General features: G+C 43.4%; 1 protein-coding gene across 5 annotated transcripts in view; it reads right to left on the bottom strand.

Annotated features, from left to right (window-relative positions):
* Positions 1-848: 848 nt before the first annotated feature.
* Positions 849-21,693, bottom strand: part of WIZ (WIZ zinc finger) — a 40,672-nt gene continuing 19,827 nt past the window's right edge. For 2 of the 5 annotated variants that reach the window (XM_088480353.1, XM_088480355.1), the window contains 8 exons: positions 17,222-17,350; positions 13,633-13,896; positions 12,501-13,265; positions 9,645-10,001; positions 7,501-8,343; positions 6,976-7,335; positions 6,690-6,879; positions 849-4,711 (listed from right to left, as the gene is read on the bottom strand). In XM_088480353.1, the coding sequence (XP_088336479.1) occupies positions 4,555-4,711; positions 6,690-6,879; positions 6,976-7,335; positions 7,501-8,343; positions 9,645-10,001; positions 12,501-13,265; positions 13,633-13,896; positions 17,222-17,350 (3,065 nt within the window). In that variant the 3' untranslated portion in view covers positions 849-4,554. The remainder of the gene's footprint in view (positions 4,712-6,689; positions 6,880-6,975; positions 7,336-7,500; positions 8,344-9,644; positions 10,002-12,500; positions 13,266-13,632; positions 13,897-17,221; positions 17,351-21,693) is intronic. The other 3 variants (XM_088480354.1, XM_088480356.1, XM_088480357.1) reach the window with 3 other exon arrangements.

The raw sequence follows: 21,693 nt of genomic DNA, 5'->3' as shown, positions 1-21,693 counted from the left end.
TGTAACCTGCAGACAGCAAGAAGGTGAGCCTTTGGAGAAACCTGCACCATAACCAAGAGTTTGCACCCTCATATAGCAGCTATTATGGGAACACACCACTGTTCTATTAGCCTTGTTGTGTGGTCCAGTTCCTCTGAAATACCATCTCTCTCAGGCTGCTAATAAAAAAACATACAAGGCTTAAATAAAAACTACTGCTTGCAAGTGGACAGGTGTGGTTGAGGTGCAACAGTGGTGGGTCCTATGGAAAAAACCCCTGTAAACTGCCAAAGCAAGAGCTCTACAAAAGTAGACCACCAACACTACACGAGGGGGTGTATTTACTAAGCAGTGGCTTTTCAAAGCTGCTGCTTGTCAGCAGTTCTTGCCACAGGACTTAAAAGGGTAAGAAAATTAAATGCAAAACCAGGTGTTTTGCATGTAATATTATTGCCCTTTGAAATCCAGATGCCAGAACCTCCTAAAAGCTTGGTAACTATACCCCCAGGATGTGTTTGGTCATTCGGTGTCAGAACCTTTGACATGCAGGAAATTGTATCACTAATGCACCTCAATATTTGCTATTTGAAGTCCTAGACCACTGATAAATGTCACACCCGAATAAAGCAGGGAACCATTTAATAGTTTAATCTAAAAAGAAACAATCCATTATAATGTCCAATCCCCTGAAAATGCTCCGGTCTCCTGGTCTCCTTTAACCAACAAGTGGTATGCTTACACGTGTCACTGGCCAAGATCTGCTACTACACCATACTGTAAAGTGATCACTGCCAGCTAACTACACGGACTGAATTATAGCTTTACCTTTCACAAGACCTAAGACAGTGAGAGACAGCAGAAAATATACATCAAGGGTAAAAACAGATTGCTTTACTTCAATTCTCACAGTAACGTTATTAAATCAAAGAGTTGAAACAGTAAATAATAAAACTTCAGGTTACCAGGAAAAGGGTGTCAAATAATTCAGTTTGGGGAGGTTATTGGGGAGACGACAACAAGATTTCACATTGTAACCTTCAGGGTAAGGGAAAAAGATAACGTGACCCAACTTCTTGGTAAGAAATGTAGGAAAGGGTAACAATGACTTCAGGAATCCTATTTGTAGTAGTTACATTGAATGACGCCCCACTATAATACACAATATTCACAATGGGGTTAGGTATAGGATAATCCTTCCTTGGTAAGCATAGGAAGCATGTGTGTGTGAATGAGCATGTGACTATTGGAAGACCATTACAGGATGCAGGCGCAAAGTAACGCCTCACTTCTACTAATCCCACCACATTGGGAGGGTGTGGCGATTGCGGACAGGGGTTCTACTCCAGTCTGGTCACCCCAATAAATAGACACCCCTGCACTTTTCAGCAGAGGATAATTAGAATAGTCACACCCCAACAGTATGCATCGCCTTGAAACCGCAAACTTAGTGAAATAAGTGTCCCCATGTACAGAAAGCAGTGTAAATCTTCAATACATTCAAGCAGGAAAGAGCATTTATGTAAAAGCTCAACAGATTTTGGACAGTTATGTTTTGTCGGATCTAAAATCATAGATCTGGTAGCCCAAATACAGGAAGTGTGACAAAATATACAACCACAATATTACAACGTATATATTATATACATATAGGTTCCTCAGTTGAAAACCCTGTAACAAATCCAAAAGAGGCTGTGGTGGGCGACTGGTCCAACCTCTTAGTATATGAAGACTACACCCATAGACCAGCAGTGGTAACACCAAATGGAATCTTTGAACATCGGCTCTTTCCTATAACCAACCAAGTCATATTTCCTGTGTTCATCCATCACAAGCATTTCACAAAGAAAGTATCCGCGCTGCCCAGATCCATGTGCAAGATTGTGTTACATTACATTAAAGGGACACCATAAGAACTCTGTATGGTTTATTCTGAACCAGGGTCTTAAAGAAAAAAGTAAAGCTACTCAAATTATTTTTGGCAATTAAAATTATTCTCGGTATTACATACTTGGTGCAATAACTTCTAATAAGATTTGCAGCTGAAATCTCTTGTTACAAACTCAGTGTTGCCATTTAACACAGATTTTTTTTTTTTTTTCAAACAACCTTACTTAAAACATCAATAACCTTCTAAAAAAAACTGAATGCACAGACTGTTTCCATGGTTACATATAGTGCTAAGGGAGGCCAGTTACTCAACTGTGAATCGGCAGCAAGTGTGTTTTTGAGTTTCAAAATGTGATTTCAGGTGAAAGTCTTAGGGGCATAATCAATTAGATGCGAAAAGCCGTTTTCGGCGGACAAGTATCACTGATAACGTCATTTCGCCAGGTGAAAACTTAAACCCGTATTCAATTCAAGACTTTTCGCGTACGCGGAAAGTCAATGCATTGGACTAGGCAAAAAAGATTAACCTATGAAAGCAGGCGGAAAAAAGTGCAGAATTGCAGTTTTGGGGTGCACAGGTGGAGAAACCACCCTGCACCCTTGGGACAGGTCCCCAAAGGTTAACTGCGTGAAAAAGCAAAAAAAAAATTGAAGACCCCCAAAACTTACTTTGAAAAAGGGGGCGAAAGTACATAGTTGGAGTACAAACTTAAACTAGCAAAAGCAGCTTTTGGGGGGTCTGCAAGTATGGGGGAGGTGTTTTTTTTTATTACAGGTGCTCACTGAAGGTGCGTTTTTAAGGTTTTTTAAAACTTTACTTTTGCCATTTATAACCATGCTTGCACCCATTTTCATGTACCCCAAATTTGCTGGGACTAGTTACTTTCTCAAAAAAAAACCCTGCTAAATGCTATTCTTCACCACTTGTGCAAAGCCGCTAAGAAGCAGCTATTGAGAGCATTTAAGTACCCCGAATAGCTTCAATAGGGCTATTCGGGGGCATCTACATTGATCCCCAATGTTAGTGCATCTTTTGGAGGGGGGGGGGGGGGGGTGTCAGGCGGATTTCCCCAAATCTGACAGCACTTTGCCTGTTTGCATTCGCTGGGTCCCGTCTTCGCGCCCTTTGGAATTGAATAGGGCAAAATGCGGGGCCGCGCAAGAAAAGTTTTCACCTCCAAAACATATGAAGTCGCCGAAAAGTACGGCAGGCAAAACCTTTCCGATTTTTCGCATCTAAGTGAGTATGCCCCTTAGCAAGTTTTGACTTATTCCAGTCAGTTGTAATACTCAGCATAATGATTTTGATTTAGCTAAAATTATTTAGAACAGTTAGCTGTCATTTTTATAGATTACTTAATATTTAATTGCAGCATTTCTCTCTCGGTCTCTGGTTTGTGATTTTCAGTATGTATTAAAGTTAATAAGCTCAAATGATCTGTAGAAAGATATATCTATAACCACGTGAGACCTGACAGCTGTGCAAGGTTCTTTTAGAAACCGTATAAACCTGGCCACAGCAACTTAAAAAACAATAAAAAGAAAAAAACTTGACTTTAATATTAAAGGACACTGTCCTATTTAAAAACACTATATAAAAGCATATTTACAGTAAGGTCCCTTTAGCCATCACCAAGACTTTGTGGCCTAAAGCAAGTCCTCACCCTTTACATAATGAATTGATGAAACAAAGCAAAATCTGGTCAGTCAGTAGTTAATAGCACTGCAGCCAGAATTCATGTATTGCTCACTGGACCTCCATTACCAGAAGTCAGAACGCACTGCCCCGGTGAGATTTTGAACAGGATAGCAGATGCATAGTCTGAAACTGGTCACATAATTGCCATCAACTCATTCTCAGCTGGTACTTGTCACGGTGCGATGTAAGGAGTCTATTCCTCTGGATTATTAGTATAAAGAAGGTCCTAAAATTTGAAGTTAATGTCTGTAGCGTGCCGATGTGTTGCCAAAAACACTATTACCAAACTATTTCTTAAAAAACACCCCGAACCTACTCAACCTCAATCATGTAAATTTCATTATGTCCAGGACACCACATGAAATCCACAGTAGAAAAGGGCAATATATTCAGAGACTTAGCCCATATGGGGCTTTGTCCAGTGAGGGGGTCGGGGGGAGATGGAAAGGGGTACACCACCATGGCGGAGTTCAGCACTTTCAGATGGAATGCAGCCAAATCCACTTTTCCTAGAAATTATTTTCCAGGAGACCATGAATATGAAACACCCACAACCTATCAGATAAAGGTTGTATTGTATTGCAATTTTATTCTTCCCACCTTACAATCCTCTACATATCATATCCCCTTTTGTCAAACAGTGGGCATTTAATGTATGGCCAGCCTTATACTCATCTCATTATTACATCAATTGTCTTTTAAACCCTCTACATAGTTCCCCATTGTCAGACACTTAACCACCACCATGACAATAGCCTCATACCCCTTCTAACTTACTGCAACCTCTCAGCCCATACAACCTCCCCAAGAGCCGGATGATCTGCTGGCCGACACCTGTTCTATAACTAACTGGCCATCCAACTCCATCCCAACATCTTATTAACTCCCCCCACTACACATTTGAGGGGGCCATCCATAGCTTTCTTGCACATAAATTGGACTCTAGCTGTCCCAAGTGAAGGTGTCCATGTCCTGGAGATAGCGGCTAGTTATTGAGCTTTGGTAGGCTCAGGCTGCTCTTGGGACAAAAGCCCATGGGGTGGGCTTGGAGACTTGGAGAAGTTCATTTCCAGTATGTGATGCTGCAGGTGACGGACCCACTGCTCTTGGATGGAGAGTGGACCTTGGAACTGGATGTCACAGAACCTGCAAGATAGAATGGGAGGGGGTCTTTGTTAAACAATTAGCATTGAACCACCTGCTGACACAAGGAGTGGCCCAATATATTTACATAAATAAAATATCATAAGATGGATAATTGTGGAAAAACTATTCTTTTGAATGTAGCAGACATGAGTTCTGGAGTGAAGCTGTTCTTGCATAGGAGATAATTTCCTAAAACAAGTACCTTTTGGGATAGAGATGGGCATTGTATATTGTTTTTGCCAATGATGATGAGGTGGATGTTTTCCACCGATGTCGATGCCCTTCTCACCCCACATTTCCAACCACCAGGCAGACCGGACACCATCCCATAAAAGCAAGCAGAACACACTAGTACTTAAGGCAATGTTTTTTTTATCTTTTTTAATGCCACTGATAGTCATGTCAGTCAAGTCCCAAGCTTATTGTAAGCAGTATATGTACAGCTAAATCTTACACTAAATATTACCCATGCCTGAAATTTATCACAATTCGGTTCCATTTAAGCAGGTCAACTACACCGAAGGTCTACCCGTAACAAGGTTAATTACGCATACACTATTTTATATTATGTATAGATACAAGTAATTACAGATCATTCGCCCCATGATAAAGTCCCTGGTAGGCGTCCGTCTGTTTGATCAGACTAATGTTAAGAACCACTGACCGGATTTTGATGCAATTTTCACTATTCTATAGAGTATTTGTGGAGGAAGGTTTAGGTGTATGGAACATTTATGTATGACAAAAGGGAGCCGTGTAGTGACTATTTTAGTGAAGCAAGTCCATGCAAAACGGACGTCTGAGCACTTACGCTGCCTAAACCGTTAAAGATATATCACAATGATGGACTTTATTTTATACCATGTAGAGATTGATATGGATTATCCAGTTTCTCCAGAAAAATTTATGTCAGCCCTGTTTACTGATACAAAATTTCAGTTTTTATTACCGTTCCTATTTCATTCATGTGAAAAACAATTCTTTAATGTCAAAACTAGTCCAATTTGTGGTAACAGTCTGCTTTGGCATGACAATATAGCACAGGGACAGACACGTAATATGGAGACCGTTTTGCTCATGGACAACTTTACTTGGCCCTTTTGTACGTCATGTCAAAATGAAAGATATTTGTGTTGACGTCAGCGGTCAAAATGGCTAATGTTGTCTAAAGGCAATCTAATACTACCTCGGTTAAAAAAAACAAAACCCGTAAATGCCAAATTTCTCCCGTGCGAAGCCACAGTGGGTCGCTATTTAGTAATAATATTTTCTATGTTCCTGTCGTATGCTAAGAAAACTATATGAATACTAGGCTAGGTTAATGGCATAGCTTTCATTCTCCCACAAGAAAGCAGTTAATGCATCTCATGCTCTCTACAATAATAAATCCAGCCAAGACGTCATCAAGTAGGCTCTCAAGATAAGCTATCATACTCTGCCATGCTCTCTCCTGTAACCTTACAGCACTGTCCTGATGTAACCCTGGTCAGGCGAAAATATCACAGAGAATGTAATCCTAAATGTTCAATGGTAAAGTCATGGAGGGATGGATTCCTGCTAAGTACATAATGCACAAAGCACTGTGTAGCAATGGCAAAGAACTTCTAAAGGAAAGGCTCTCTTGTTTTCTTAAAATGATCATTCACTAAAGATTACTGAAAATGTTATGTACACTATTTCTAGCCAGCAGGCTTAATAAGAAGGAAGGATCACTAGAAGGTCAAAATGTTTTAAGCGTCAGAAAACATACTGATGGCGCTTAGAGCCTCAATACATAAATGACTGGTGAATAAATTGAATTCTTTAGACTATAAAAATATATATGTATCCCACAATAGTACTACTTAGCTTGGGTAGTCTCCAAGTCATTGACAAAAGAGAAGGAACCACAAAAGCAGGAAAGTATATAAAATACATCTAACTGAAAGACGTGCAAAAAACAAACAGAAGAGCTACGAAGGGAAATAAAAAACCTCACCTGCACTTTAATGTGTAAATATTCCCCACAAACTTGACCAAGGAGGTCTGCGGAGGTCTTGGAACCAGGGAAGGGACAGGACGTGCTCTTAGGGGTGGTCGTGGTTCCTCAGATTTGGGTAGGGTATCAGAGACTGCATCATCCCGTGAAAGTGGAATCTCAGTTGGCTTAAAAGGACGACGCTCTGTTTCTGTTGACAAATTTTTTTTATAATTTTTTTAAAAAAACATCTCACCCATCTATTACACTTAAATCTCCCCCATACCCACCCTAATATCACACTTACTCAGGCCCTGTGCTTCCGTCGGCTTTTCTGCTAGCGGCCCTTGTGCTACAGCGGGGCGATCTGTTTCTGCTACTTTCCCAGGAGTAGCAGCTGGACTCTCTCTTTCAGGTGCACCAGGTTTTGGAGTTTGTGAAGCTCGCTTGAACTTTTTAGTGTAAGGACGCCCACCTTGGATATAACTGAGATAGGCCCCAGCCTTCTGAGGTCGCTGTTTCATCCACTCTCGTAGCGTTTCGATGGGGGAACCGTTGACACACCATTCGGTAACCCCAAACTGACGAAGGTGAGCTCGGGCGTGGCTAGCAAGTGCTTTACGGTTTTCAAAATAAAGCCCACATAGCTCGCAGCAAGCCTCCACTGCTGGAAGAGAAGGTGGAGAGGAAGGTGTAATGGAAAAAAAGAATGGGTGTAGGAGTAGGGGAAACAGAATAAGGGGGAAGAGAGGGGGGAGAAAACAGGCATATTACTAACACTGTACAAACTAACTGGCAGCAGGAGCAATCATAAATCAAATGCATTACTTACAAGTAGTGACTGCTTTGTCCGGAGATGCCTTCACCTTCACCTTGAAAGGAAGCTCTGTTTGGATGTATGCTTTTGGCTTGCCATCTGGAGAATAAACCTTGGGCTTGCTTTCACCATGCATGTAGGGTTTAGGTTTACCTTCCCCAGGTACAAAAGATTTTGGCCTTCCATCACCTTGCAAATACGTTTTAGGCTTGCCTTCTCCATGCACAAATGGCTTGGGCCTGTTTTCACCCATCAAGAAGCCCTTTGGTCTCCCGTCATGCATGAAAGTCTTTGGCCTCCCATCACCACTTTGCAGGAACTGTTTGGGTCTTCCATCACTCTGAACAAAGGTCTTCGGTCTGCCCTCATCCTGACTATAGGCTTTTGGTCTATTCTCACCCTGTATGTAAGACTTAGACTGTGACTGGTTGCAAGTTTTTGACTCTAAATTCATATAGCCCTTTGGCTCAGACTGGGTAAGTCTTGGTTCATGGGATGCTGGCCTTTTTGTTAGCATGGGGGAAAGAAAGCTGTTATGTGGGCGTCCATGAGGTGACACTGAAATATCTCGAGTCATCCCACCTGAACCAATACCAAGGGGTGACAGTCTGTGTGATGGGCTGGTAGGCTGTTCCTCTCCCCGAGGTTCTTTTTTAATGTTAGAAACATGTGGTGGTGTTGGGCGCCTTTTGCGTATAATTTCCCGCAAAGTGTCAATGGGCGAACCATTCACATGCCATTCTGTAACACCCATTTGGCGCAAGTGTGAGCGAGCATGACTAGACAGTCCCTTGCGGTTCTCGAAGAATTCATTGCAGAACTCGCAGCGGATGTCACGGGTGGGGTCTGCCCGGGAAGCTGGGAGCAGGAGAGAATGCAGAATTAACAAAAAAAAAAAATACAAAAAGAAATTAGTTGCAAATATATGAAAAGAGGCAAAATGATAAAAACAGAGAGGGAGAATAGAAAGAATAGAACACAGCAATCTGACAAGTTCCGGTAGTCACAAAGCAGCTGGATGACGACATTAGTCTCATATAATGCACAAGACACACACACATGCACCCAAGACATGTCCCCCAACCAAAAGAAAAGGGACAATTGTTTCAAGTCATTGGCTGATACAGTTCTAAAGAGAGCAGAGGAGGGTTGTAGGGCAAGTATATGACCAGGATTAATAACACTTGTGTGAACGGACATCCTAGTCGTGCTTTCAACCTCAAGCACATTGAGCTACAAAAGGTACAATCTGAGACTAAATATTATTTCTGCCCTATGAAGCAGGCTGACAAATTTGGGGAACATTGTAGACAACACTATCCACAAATAAAATCTACGTGCTATAGGATTAAACCCTCACAAAGCAAAGCATAATCTCCAGTTAGCAGAAAATTTGATGCACAGAACTCGTGATCTTAACACAAAGTTCTGATCCTGATTATATACAGCCAAACTAACCTTAGCTTGTGATTAGGAGACATGTTGCTTAATATATACAGTAGAAGTATACTGTCATCTCCACTATGCCCAATAAAAAATGCTAGCATATGTAAACATTTGGGCTTATTCGTATATGGTACAATGAGCCGTAATGTGCCAGAACAAACAGCAGCCAACATCCTAAAATAGCCAGTGCATCAATACTAAAGCAGCAGACATCCGATTGGCTGCTATGTGTTACATCACATTACTGTTCTTTGCAGCACGTTATTAAATATATCACACAGACGGTACATAATGGTCTACTCTTGCCTACATCCAAGACACTTTAAATGCCAGCATCCATTAATACAAAAGTTTTATTGGCGAGCATGCAATGCCAGACCACGCAAGTTTACTACAATTAATCAAGAATGGAAACAGTCTGAAACCAGGTTTATTCCACACAAAGAGCAAGGCATTGTATTTATTCCATTATTACAAGGATGGTCTAACGTAAAAGTAATACTGTGGCCTTCACTAAAACCAAGCACACTATGGGCCAACATCTAAATCTTCTCATTATATAACAAGTAATGAACTAGCCCCTAAGGAGACTAGGAAGGGTTATTTGGCAGAGTGAGGGGTTGTTTGAATTAAAGATGAATGCAACAGACAAAATGGGAAGCAATGAAGATGAGCAAGTAACATGTAGAACTGCCGATCGGTGACCCACTTACATAGGTTTAAAGGTGAAAGATCGGAGGGCCACTCGCTGGCCTGGTAGGAAGGAAGCCGAGGAGGCTTGCGTTGTTGCATTGCCGGAGCCAACCCACTGTATGGGTGGGAGCCGGAGGGGGAGGAGGGAGGATGATGTGGGAGGAGCTTCTCCGAGTTGGGGTCTCTGATCCTGTTGCCTGTTCTGGGACAGGTCCCACTGGCCAAGATCTCTCGTAGGGTGTCGATGGGCGAGCCGTTGACATGCCACTCTGTAACACCCATCTGACGCAGGTGGGAGCGGGCGTGACTCGACAGGCCCTTTCTGTTCTCAAAGAACTCGCCGCAGAACTCGCAGCGGACTTCTTCCGAACTTGGGGCTGAAGGAGGAGGGGATGACAAATAAATTGCTGTCTGGAAAAATGGAAGGGGGTATCGGGGCAACAAAAAGGTGCTCCACAAACTGATATCCTTAGCTTAGGGTATTTTGATAAGCGATGATCAGACGGCCAATTTAACCTTAAATACAACCTTAAACAATACTGGACAACATATTGCATATTTATACTGCTTAGGCTGGTCACCACAATATTTTTATTATCAAATGAGGGTTTAAGGTGTATGTCAGACCTACAGCCTGGGCAGCCTTCTTGTCACCTGAGCCAATGTTCAGCCTATTTATTCGCTAAAAACTAACAGAGACAAGAGGCATAGTTCCTCATGCCTCAGTTATGTCATTTGTTCCTAGCGAATGGATAGGTCGCATTTGGAGCAATATTAGTCCAGCCGCAGACTGGCAGACTCTCTTGTGAGGAGGGAAAACGAACGCTAGAGGTTTTCTGCAATAAAATGCAGTGCAAGCATGGTGGAGTGTTGCTCAAAAGTGCACAACTTTATATTCTAGCCTGCACTTGTACATAATCACATAAATACACTATATAGCCTGAATCAGACTAAACTAGGCAAACAGGAAACGGCATGCAAGCAGAGACTGGATAGTGAAGCCAAGATGCTCAGCCAGGCCATGCAAGACGAAGCTTAGTGGGAAAGTCGCAGGCAGGGGTGTTTAACTACAACCTAATTGTACCCAATTATAGCCAAGTCATTCCCTGAATGTTCTCCTATACTCAGGTTAAGGAAGTGAACTGAATATAAAGTTACTTTACCTCCCATAAAGCATCTACATTATCCATACGCAGCCAAACAGTACACTTAATATAGCAGCTTCCCCAATTGATAGAAAATCTAACAAAATAATCGCCCTCACTATATGCCAGCATCAGGCACATGGAACTTTACCATCTATAAGCAATATCAGTGCAAGTTCAGCACAATGGCACACAGAAAAGTGTGATTTACTTAAGGAATGGTTTATGTTACTATGAAAATTCTTTGGCAAAGAAAACCAACTCCTGCAAATCCACTTATGGTGCCAACATGCGTGTGCATCTTCCAGCAATTAAACAATGTAGTAGGGTAACTGCTTAGAAAGGGTCAGAGGTGGTGGGAACCTGGCATTTTGTATATGGCAACGAAGGACGATTGTGATGCCAAAGCCGTCCCAGACTTGGTAGCAGCCATTAATAGTTGCAGAAAGAAGCGGATTAGTATCAGCAGAACCGGACACCGTAGGTTCAGTCTCTAGTTATAATACCTCTTCATGGGAAATAGATTAGAAAATCAATCATAGCAAGCAAAGATTAAGAGACATGTTGGTCACCTGCCTTATTTGTGTTATTATGTACAGCTGCAATCTCAGTCCGTGCAGGGCATCTATAGAATGTGGGACATAAGCCATTGCATGCTGCCAGTAATACATTTCTACAAACAATATGCATTATATTCACTCTCATGTGCCTTCTGCCAGATAATGTATTAGACACCACAGCAACACCACTGGAAAAGCAGTAACACCAGTACGTACCTGGAGTATGAGGCAGATTCATATAGTGGCGGTGACGTTATACAATTCTCAGTACAGGCTAATGCAGCGTTTTTCAACCACTGTGCCGTGGCACACTAGTGTGCCGCGAGCAGTTGTCAAGTGTGCCGCTGCGGTCAGCTCAGCACACTTGTACTGTAGTGTGTTTTATTCCTGAGGAGGCCAATGTAGTGTGTTTTATTTCTGTGGTGGCCAATGTAGTGTGTTTTATTTCTGTGGTGGCCAATGTAGTGTGTTTTATTCTTGTGGAGGCTAATATGTGTGTTTATTTTTATGTGGGAGCCAATGTTTATGTTTTTTCATTGGTCACCCACACCGCAAGGCCGGATGGTGTGCCTTGGCAATTTTAAAATCTTGTGTAGTGTGCCTCGAGGTGAAAAGGTTGAAAATCACTGGGCTAATGGGTTCATTTTGTGTAGTTAAACTTAAGTTTGTCTCCATTCAACTAAACTTGCAGAGAGCAACTTAAACTCACCAGCAGAGGAAGCCATTTTGTAGGCTAAAACAATATTCAGTCTATTCACACGAGGAACTAATCCCATTATTGTTGCACCTTATGCCTGAGGGAGGTGACAGATATCCGATAGGCACACTATAAACCGACATCTTCAGCAAATATAATTACAAATAGGAGAATGTTCAAATCTCGGAGCAAATTAATATTGTGGAAGATCACCTAGGTCTACAAAGATATCTGCTGTGAGTGTCTACATTTACAGGCCTAGGATTAGTAAGTGGCATGACATGTCATGCCTAAGGCCTAGTAATCATCTGATATAAAAATCAGCATTTGTTATTTTAAGAACTTGTGAAAATCATCAAGTATAATGAACACACAAGCAAGGTACTAAGCATAAATTAAGCGGAACTTTCCTAAATGGTACCGACACGCGGTTTCTAGGAACTATATGCACAAACCATACAATATAATACTTACACAGATTGAGTGGAGTGGATGTATTTTTTTGGGACCAGTAAGAGTCCATGTTGGATTTACAGGTTTGAGGCGAGGCCTTCAGCTTCTTCGCCGGTGGTGTTCTAGAAGGTGGTGGTCTGGGATGTGCGAGGCCAGCTAGCGAGGCCTTGGATTGGGTGCCATGAGCACGCCCAGCCTCAGTCTTTACGTGGGAAATGCCAGCATCAACTATCTTTGTGTGGGAACCAACCTCGGGTGACAGAAGATGCGATGCACCAGCTTCCACAATTTTGATTTGTGTACCGTTTCCTTTCCCAGTAGGAGATTTAAAATGTGTGGAGGTCTCTATTGGTCCCATACGGTCAGTTAACTTTAAGCCACTCTCTGCTTGCATGGAGTGGGGGCTGCTGTCAGATAACTTTGCAGAGGTATCATTGCTCCCCTTGTTTGTGCTTGCTACCTTCTTAGTAAAAATACCACTTTCTTTGACCTTTGTGCTGTTGCTTGACTGACCACGGTCTGTGCCAGTGTTTGTTGAGGTGCTATCCCCAGAAGCTTTGGAGTGACATTCGGTGTCTTCCGGCGCGTGTCCGGACAATCTCTTTTTGAACTCTTCGCTTTTGATGAGGGAGTTGAGAGCAGCAATTGGGGAACCTTTTGCATCTGGATCCATTACACCCAGGTGGCGCAAGTGTGCCCGGGCATGGCTGGACAAGCCCTTTCGAGTTTCAAACCAAGCACCACAAAACTGGCAGTCATTTTCTCTGCTGGGCTCTCCTTCCATAGCTGTGAAATGAGGAAGGGGCGGAGGGGGAACAAAAAACACACCAAAGGAAAGGTAATGAGGCAATGACATGCAATGGAAGAAAACATGATAAACATATAAATATACAAATATTAGAGATGAGAAAATTATAAGGTGGCAATGGATGAAGGGAATAAATTGGGAAGGAGACAGGTTGTAAAGAAGTAACAGACGATGATAAATATGAGGGGAGTGTTTGGAAACAAGGAAAGAGAAGAAAGTAAGTGTGAGAAAGGCACGAGACAGGCTGAATATTATAAGAGATGCCTGTCTCTACCCTCCTGTCACCCCTGAAGAGGCCCTGCCACCCCAACCCTTTGGCTATAGTAGCCTGCCAACACCACTCACTCAGATTCAGAGGCCCGTCCTCGTCCCCCCATTGGCCTTTGGGGGATGCTGGCGGGGGGCTTACCACCTTCTTGGCCCCCAATATACTCTCGTCTTTCGGCAGCTTGCCCTGCTTGGCCAGCTCATTCAGAAGGTCAATAGGGGCCCCACTGCTCTCCGACTCTGGCACCCCGAGGTGCCGCAGGTGGGAGCGCGCATGGCTGGATAGGCCCTTCCGGGTCTCGAAGCATGCTCCACACAGCTCACATGTGATGGGACCTGGGCCTGGCAGGAGTACCAATCATAAACTGAATTACTTGACAGGCACTGATACAATTACTAAATGGGCCCAAAAGGATTTAACTATTGGGAATAGAGTAGGACAGTGGTGTCAAACTTGCGGCCCTCCAGCTGCAGTGGAACTACACATACCAGCATGCACTACCAAAGTTTTACTGTGGCAGGGCATGCTGAGATTATGTAGTCCCACAGCAGCTGGATGTCCACGAGTTTGACTCCCTGCAGTAGGATATAACTGAAAATACAAGTACCTCTTAAATAAAAAAAATATTCAGACAAGAACTACCTCTCCAAAATCCAGTAACCTTGATGTATTGTGCACTCTGCATAACAGCAGTGACTAAGATATACATGACATCGTTAAAATTACAGATTCTGCATTGTTATGAAGCTGTCTTTCACAGTTACCTCTGGCTGCTCCCAATTAGTGGTCAATGCCTTTTCCTTCTGTTGGAATACAACAGATAACATACAGATGTGTCCTTGCACAGCTTTGCTGCAGTCGCGTCAAAAAGCCTCTCGGTGCACCAGCTCCTGTGAGACGCTGCTAGCGCCTAGCATCTTTCTTTGCCAAAAATGCAGCTAAGTCGTAATGCGATGTGACTAGGATGCACTAGCAGGCTGCGTCGATTAATTTGATATGAGACACTTTTATAACTGTGTGCGACTGACGGTGCATACACACTGTCAGATTTTCCTTCAGATCTGTACAATAACGATTTTAAAAATCGTTCATATCTGAAGGAAAACCTGACATGTTTGTCAGATGAATGATGTGCGGTCCAGTTTGTCAGATAACGATATCGGACATCTGATGTCTTTGCAGTCAGATTTGTCAGATTTCATTCATTTTAATACAGGCAAAAATCATTCAAATCATTGGTCAAATCGCTCATCTGACATATCTGACCCTGTGTATGCACCATGAGTCTCTGAGCTTGTATAAGAAGTGCTACAATGTAGCGGCTGCAGCTTTTTTTTTTTTTCCAAATTCTGATTGTGCTTCACATACAGACTCAGGTGCACAAAGATATACAAGTGTCACATAGCAAATTAATCAGCAGAGTCTCCCGGTGCGTCCTAGTCACAACGCATTGTGACTTAGACACATTTTGTATCGAGGCTAGATGTACGAGGACACATCTGTTAACCCTAGATTAGGTCTAAACTGGTTTAAGAAACAAAAAAAACACTAGAAGGCAGGAAAGCAGATTCATATAGAAGGTACCAACAAGCTAATGTTCCATACGATATTAGGGTACAAAAACTGCACTGATGTTTGCTTATTTCTTGTAGAGGTGAAAGTAAAAAGAAGGTTCCACCTTTTATAATAACCTGAAACGTGTGTAGCTAGCCGAATCTTTCCCTATGTATTAATGTGCACAAAGTGTGTCCAGGAGAAATTATACACATACATCACTACCTTCATGCTCTGAAGCTCTGAAAATACAACTGGTGAACTTACGGCTGTCTTTAGACCTGTGATTTCTATACCAGCCTATCAGACAAAGCCGGTGACCAATAAGTAAAACACCAGTTACAGATCAGATTGTTGCATTTTTGAGTTGTGTGTTGTGCAGTCCATAAACACAAAAATGTGTAAAATGGTCACGGTCTTGCGTTTGTTAGTGCAGCACTGACAGACATTGGGTTGCTCGATCTGTTCCTGCAGGTATAGCCCCAAGCTAATCAATAAAAGAACCCAAGGCAACAGTTACCGCTATTTCTGCTTGCACCCTTCAGAGGGGTTGAGCATAAATGAGCATTAGCTGCTGACTCAGGTGCCTGCTTGCAGGTTGGTTGCATGTCTGTAACTGAATTGCTCTGGGCCACTTATGGTGCGTACACACTGGGCGATAAAGTGGACGACTGAACGATAACGATATCGTTATCATTCAGTCGTCCACTTTATCGTCCATTTTTAACCCCAAAAAGATGAACGATGACGACGACGCGCGTTCCCGCGGGTCGTTCGTCATTATCGTTCATCGGGCTGACATGCAGGCCAACCTGACGATCTCGTCAGGTTGCTGCATGTCAGGGAATGGGGGAGAGAGCCCGGCGCTGAGCGATATCGTTAATGATATCGTTCAGCGGCTGTGCTCAATGTCATGAACGACATTGAGCACAGCCTGCCGGGGACACACTAGACGATATCGCTCAGGGAGCATATCGTGTAGTGTGTACGCACCATTAGCCTGCGGAAACAGATCGCGCAAGACAATCCGTGGCTAATTGAATCTGTCACATAGGTGTGTTCTACCTACAATGAACCCAAGAGCTTATACTTTAAACTATAGCATACAATTACCTTGATGAAACATCAAAATGTAATTGCAAGCATTTGGGGTTTTACCATTGTAATCCAACAATACACTTTTGCAAACTGTAGTATTGTTTCATACCTAACAGTAATTCATCTCAATTCACCATTGTTGGTGAAACAGGGACACTATAAGAAATGTAACAAAGACCTGGAATCTTCTAGGTTTTATTTTCTTCTTATTACCCATCCCAATCATTTCAAATGCTCACTAATCACTTTATGTGCTTAGAGTTTAAGGTCAGCGATTTTTTAAATTTGAAAATGGTCAGCACGGACAAGCTGAAAAATAAAACTAGACAATAGCAGTATATCCAACAAATACACACTCCTATAGAGAATGTAACAAAGACAGAAGTTTGAAATGTGAAACTGTCCAGAACCTTTCTGGTCAACATACAGTTAACATTTTAATATAGGGAAAACAAAATGTTTATACAAGTTAATGGGCAGACAAACACCTGCCTGTGCCAGGGGCACTAAAACTGGTGTTTTGTTGGGGGAAGGAGCATACTTTATTCAAGTGCTTGTCTTTGTCCGCAGGATCGCTGAAGGAGTAATAACTATCAAGTGTAGTTCAACTGTCAATACAGTTTACACTTCGCAACCTGTTAAAGTGAACTCCTCCAAACAAAAAAAACATTTTAATCCCCCCCACACCCAGCAGAACAACAGCCCAACTATAATCTTGGACCTAAAACTGGTAGGGATTGTCCTCAAGGCATACAAGCCTAAAAATGTTTTTTACAAGTACACAGCCTATATCTCAAATGCCATCAATGTTAATAGGACAGTTTCATTGCAAAAGATGAATACATTTGTATTTTCAAAATTGTCCACACTTTAATAGCAAAAGTCAATGTCATCATTGGATGAGCAGCTGCTAAACAGCCGCTCATCCAATGATGCCTCTACTGGCAAGGTAAGGGAGGTATCATTTGTTTTAAGTCTTAGATTACACTATATTATAAGGCACAGATCACCTACCTTTAGAGTCTTCCCCTTTGCCCGCACTCTGATCGGATGTCATTTTCTCTGTGCGGTTCTGCGCCGGTTTTGAAATTTGAGGTCGGCCCAGATCTAATGGTGTCCCATCATCTTCATCTGACCCTAAAGCTGCGAAACAAGATATGATTATCAGCAATAACAATGACCTGTTTCCAGTAAGGGAGGGCTGGCTGTTGGCAAAAATCAATAGTGATAGGGTAAGGGTAGTTAGCGATTGGCTTCCCATAATTCTTGTCGCACATGATTATGAAAAAATGTAAATGAAGAGCCATTTAAGTGTGACCCTCGTGATTGAAAAAATATCAACCCCATTGACCCCAAGAGCATGCAGTTAACAAGCAAACGCAAAAGCAGTGAATTATTGGTGGCAAAAAGCACCTCTTATAAAATAAAAAATAATTGGATGCGAATATGCAAGCAGCGCCAATACCACACTTCTGATAACTCCCATACAGTCACTTAGCATTATTACTGATCCTATACAGTCAGAACTGATCACTACACTTCTATACATGCACGCCTGCTGTAAGCAGAGACAGTTACAAAACAATTTCATTCGCACAGGTCAAAATTTACAAAGCTAAAAGGGCTTAAAAAAAATGTCTGCCAACATGTACAAGTGAATGGTATGTAGCCCGCACAATATGCTGTATCCGCTATGCCTAGATCCTCCGCCGTCCCCTGATCCTGTAACTTGTTGCCCCCATACTTTAGCATTTATGCCTCAAAAGAAACATATCACGAGCAGTCTGATCCCAGAATTATTAGCTTTGCTGTGTCATGCGTGTAAGCTGCACCCCCCAAACACACACCAGCGGAGCACACCTAAGGCGCCACTGACCAAGCACATCACCTCAGCCTGTAGTTACAACGTAACACATGTGATGTTTGTTGGCATCCACATCCTGATTCATATGACCCGTGCCCCCACAGCTACATCACATAGGGTGTAACATGTAGTCAGTGCCTATTTATCACACACACATATCTGGGGCAGGGTTGCTACACTATCGTGTTGATTACAGACACAGATGATGAAGTACATCAAACGATTAACATGTAACCCGGGTTTGCACATCACACGTGTAACATACAGCCCGTAACATACAGGCGTGTGCCGGCTGAGAGCAGCAGCAGCCAGGACGGGACACAGCGCACTCAGCCTCCACTCACTCTGGCCTCTCACCCGCTTCAAACCCAGGCTCCTCCGCCTTCCTCTCCTCCTCTGCCCGCCTCGCAGGCCCAGCTTCCTCCCGCGGCCACGGGCGCCCTCTCCTTCCCGCCGCCCTCTCCTCTTCCTCCTCTTGGCCCCTCCTTTCCGGTGTCCCAAACTCCCCGGCCCCGATGGCGCCCAGCAGCGCAACGCTCCTTCCTGGCTGCCACGGCCCGGCCTCCTTTGTCCGCTCGCTGGGCGCCGCCATCATGGCGGGGTTGGGAGAGGAAAAAAAAAAAAAAAAAAAAAAGGGGAGGGGGAGGGGGAGGAGGCGGCGCGCGCACACAGACACACACGCGGGGGCACGAGGCCAGGCCGGCTCAATGGAGTGACGACCCCGAGCGTCGGTGGCGCCGAGAATGAGGGAGCAGCCAATCAGACTAGCGGGGATCGCACGGGTGATGGAATGCAGCAGTAGATGTGAGGGTGGCAGCAGCGGGGACGACTGACAGAGAGGCAGCACAGGCGGGAACAGGAGCACAGAGCAGCACAAAGAGATACAGCACACACTCACCACAAACAGTGCAGCAGCGGGCTGAGGCTATACTACACATATACTACCTACCGGCCGTGCTCCTGGGAAAGCTGGTGCCCGGGAGGAGTCCAAACCCAATCACATCCCCCTTCTCTCTGCTAGACTATTGCAGTAGGGTCACACACACACAGTACTGTGGGAGACACAATGGGAGTAACCCGGCCCATGTACTTCCTGAGTATACAGCAGCTCCAGCCAGCTACTACACTAGCAAATAACAGCTTTTGGGTCTGTAAGGGGCAATACTGAAGTAAATGTCACCATGTCAAAGCAGAGGCATAATAATAATAACTGCCAAGCCACAGTGTCATGGCTGCCATCCTTGTATCAGTGCAGGCTTTTGGTTCACCCTTTGTATAAAGAGACACTGGTTGATAAAACTTGTTCAGAACTACTTAAAAAAAAAAAAAAAGTTCCCCAAAATAAAAGGCTTGTAACATGAAGAAGCCAGATTGAACAAGAGCTAAAATCGGATTCGCTATATTTTTTTGTCCTTGCTCGTCTAGCCTCAATACGCCATGCAGCGCGATATGCTTGGCGTAAGCGAGCCGTTGAGTCCCGGGCAACTCTGCTAGCGTCGGGAGTCATTATTTGCCGAAAATGTGTAAGTAATGCGATGCACCAGGAGACTGCTGATTAATTTGATATGTGACACTTGTATATCCGTGGGCACCTGAGTCTGTAAACGGAACTTGGTGTGGGAAAAAAGCTGCGGCCATTGCATCAGCACGTCGCATGCTGACTGAGAAACCAAGTCGCACCCAGATATACAAGTGTCTCATCAAATTAATCAGCAGAGTCTGCTGGTGCATCGCATTGCAACTTAGATAAATTTTTGCCCAGCGCTAAAAGTCTTATGGTAGCCGTACACGGTGCGATGCACCATGTAGGGCGACTGGTGATCCGCCGGCAAATGGATCGCGCTGACCGCACGATTTGCAGGCTCCCCCATCTGAATGGGATCGTACATGGCATCCCAGATCATATGAACCTGCGGGAACACCTGGGGATGCGATTTACGATCCCGCGGGAGCACACAGCACGATACCAGGTATGATATCATGCCTATACACGGCACGATATAGCACCTATATGGTGCCGATCCGTCGGATCAGCACGTATATCGTGCAGTGTATGGCCACCTTTACAGGACCAGGTGCGCCGAGAAGGGGCTGCTTGGCACTACTGCAGCAAAGACGAGAAAACACCTGTATAGAGAAACTAGAACTATCAAGACACAGACTGCCTACATGGGCATTTTTAACCAAATTGACCTAAACTGGGGCCAAAAAAATTGACATTGGAACAGATGGGAAATGCTGCCCACTAATGACCACAAGCCTAGCATCCGATCTTGACGTGAAGGGCCCATTTCAGGGCTGGATGCAAGTCCGTTTTGAAGACGGGCCTTGTGACTTTTTGTGCTGTGCATGCATCCGAACATACGTAAATTTGCACCTCAATTTCAAAGTTATTATGGATTTAAAACTGCATTTCTACTTACGGCTGAAAGGTTGTAACTGGGCATTGGCACGTGGGCTAAGTGTTCCGAGGGCATGTAGAAGGAATTGTGGGCTTTGAAGAGATCGGTCCGATATCAGACTGAACTCTTGCACCAAGAGTTCAGTCTGAAATCAGACCTAGCGCAAATGTGTGCAGACAGAAAGGGGCGATGCAGCAAACTCTAAATACAGGAGGAAATCTTCAATTACTTGAGAGCATGCAATGCTGCCAACCTATGTGCAAATCTGAATCAGGCTCCAAATGACTGGATCCAGTTCACCTAATTGTGCAGCCAAGCTAACCTACCACCCTATGATCTTGGTAATGTAAGGGACATTGTTAATAAATATTAAATTTCACCTCAACACCACTCTTAAGCCTGCTCTATTGAAATTAATCATTACCAAGTCCATCCAAACTTTATCATAGGACAGCCCACAAAGACTGTCAGAATTGCTGGATTTCCATATTTGCAGCTCCAGAGAATCTCAAGCCCATGGGCAGGGAATACTCCTGGGGGTAAATTTATTAGTGAGAGTTTTTAAAAGTGGAGATGTTGCCCATAGCAACCAGATTCTACTTAACATTTAACTAGCACCTTTTAGAAGATAATAGCTAGAATCTGATTGGTTGCTATGGGCAACATCTCCACTTTAAAAAATTCTCACTTTAGTAAATTTACCCCATGGTCTGTTAACTGGATGTTAAACTTAGTACATCGCCCTGTATTGGAGCCAGGGTGTACCCTTGGTAGACAGTGATTTAACTACATAGAAATGACTGTTAGCAGAGCTGTCTGGGGTGTATTTCCCTGGAAGTATGGCCGTCTCAGTTCATTAATTAAAAGAAATAAACTAACTGAACTTTTTATTTAAGATTTTTATTTTCATTAAAAATTGTGAACAGAGAAAAGACTCCCGAAACAGCAATAAAATAATTTTTATGTCTAGGGCAGTAGTTTCCAAACTGCGCCGTGGCACCCTGGGGTGCCTCAGGTTGGTGGTCCATCACCAAATCAAATTATTTATGGTCAATGTACTGTAAATATGTGAAAAAACAGAAGTGCAAACCAATCCACCACCATATAACTGAACCCAAGGATGACAGGTAACCTCAATTTACTTCACTTTACTACATTTTTTTCTGAATTTCTCAATAACAAACTTAAACTTAGGGGTGCCATGAAAACAATGCTGATAC

The sequence above is a fragment of the Taudactylus pleione genome, unplaced genomic scaffold (genome assembly GCF_031769625.1).
Source record: "Taudactylus pleione unplaced genomic scaffold, aTauple2 ptg000253l, whole genome shotgun sequence".
Lineage (NCBI taxonomy): Eukaryota > Metazoa > Chordata > Amphibia > Anura > Myobatrachidae > Taudactylus > Taudactylus pleione.
This window is presented reverse-complemented; position numbering and strand designations above follow the sequence as displayed.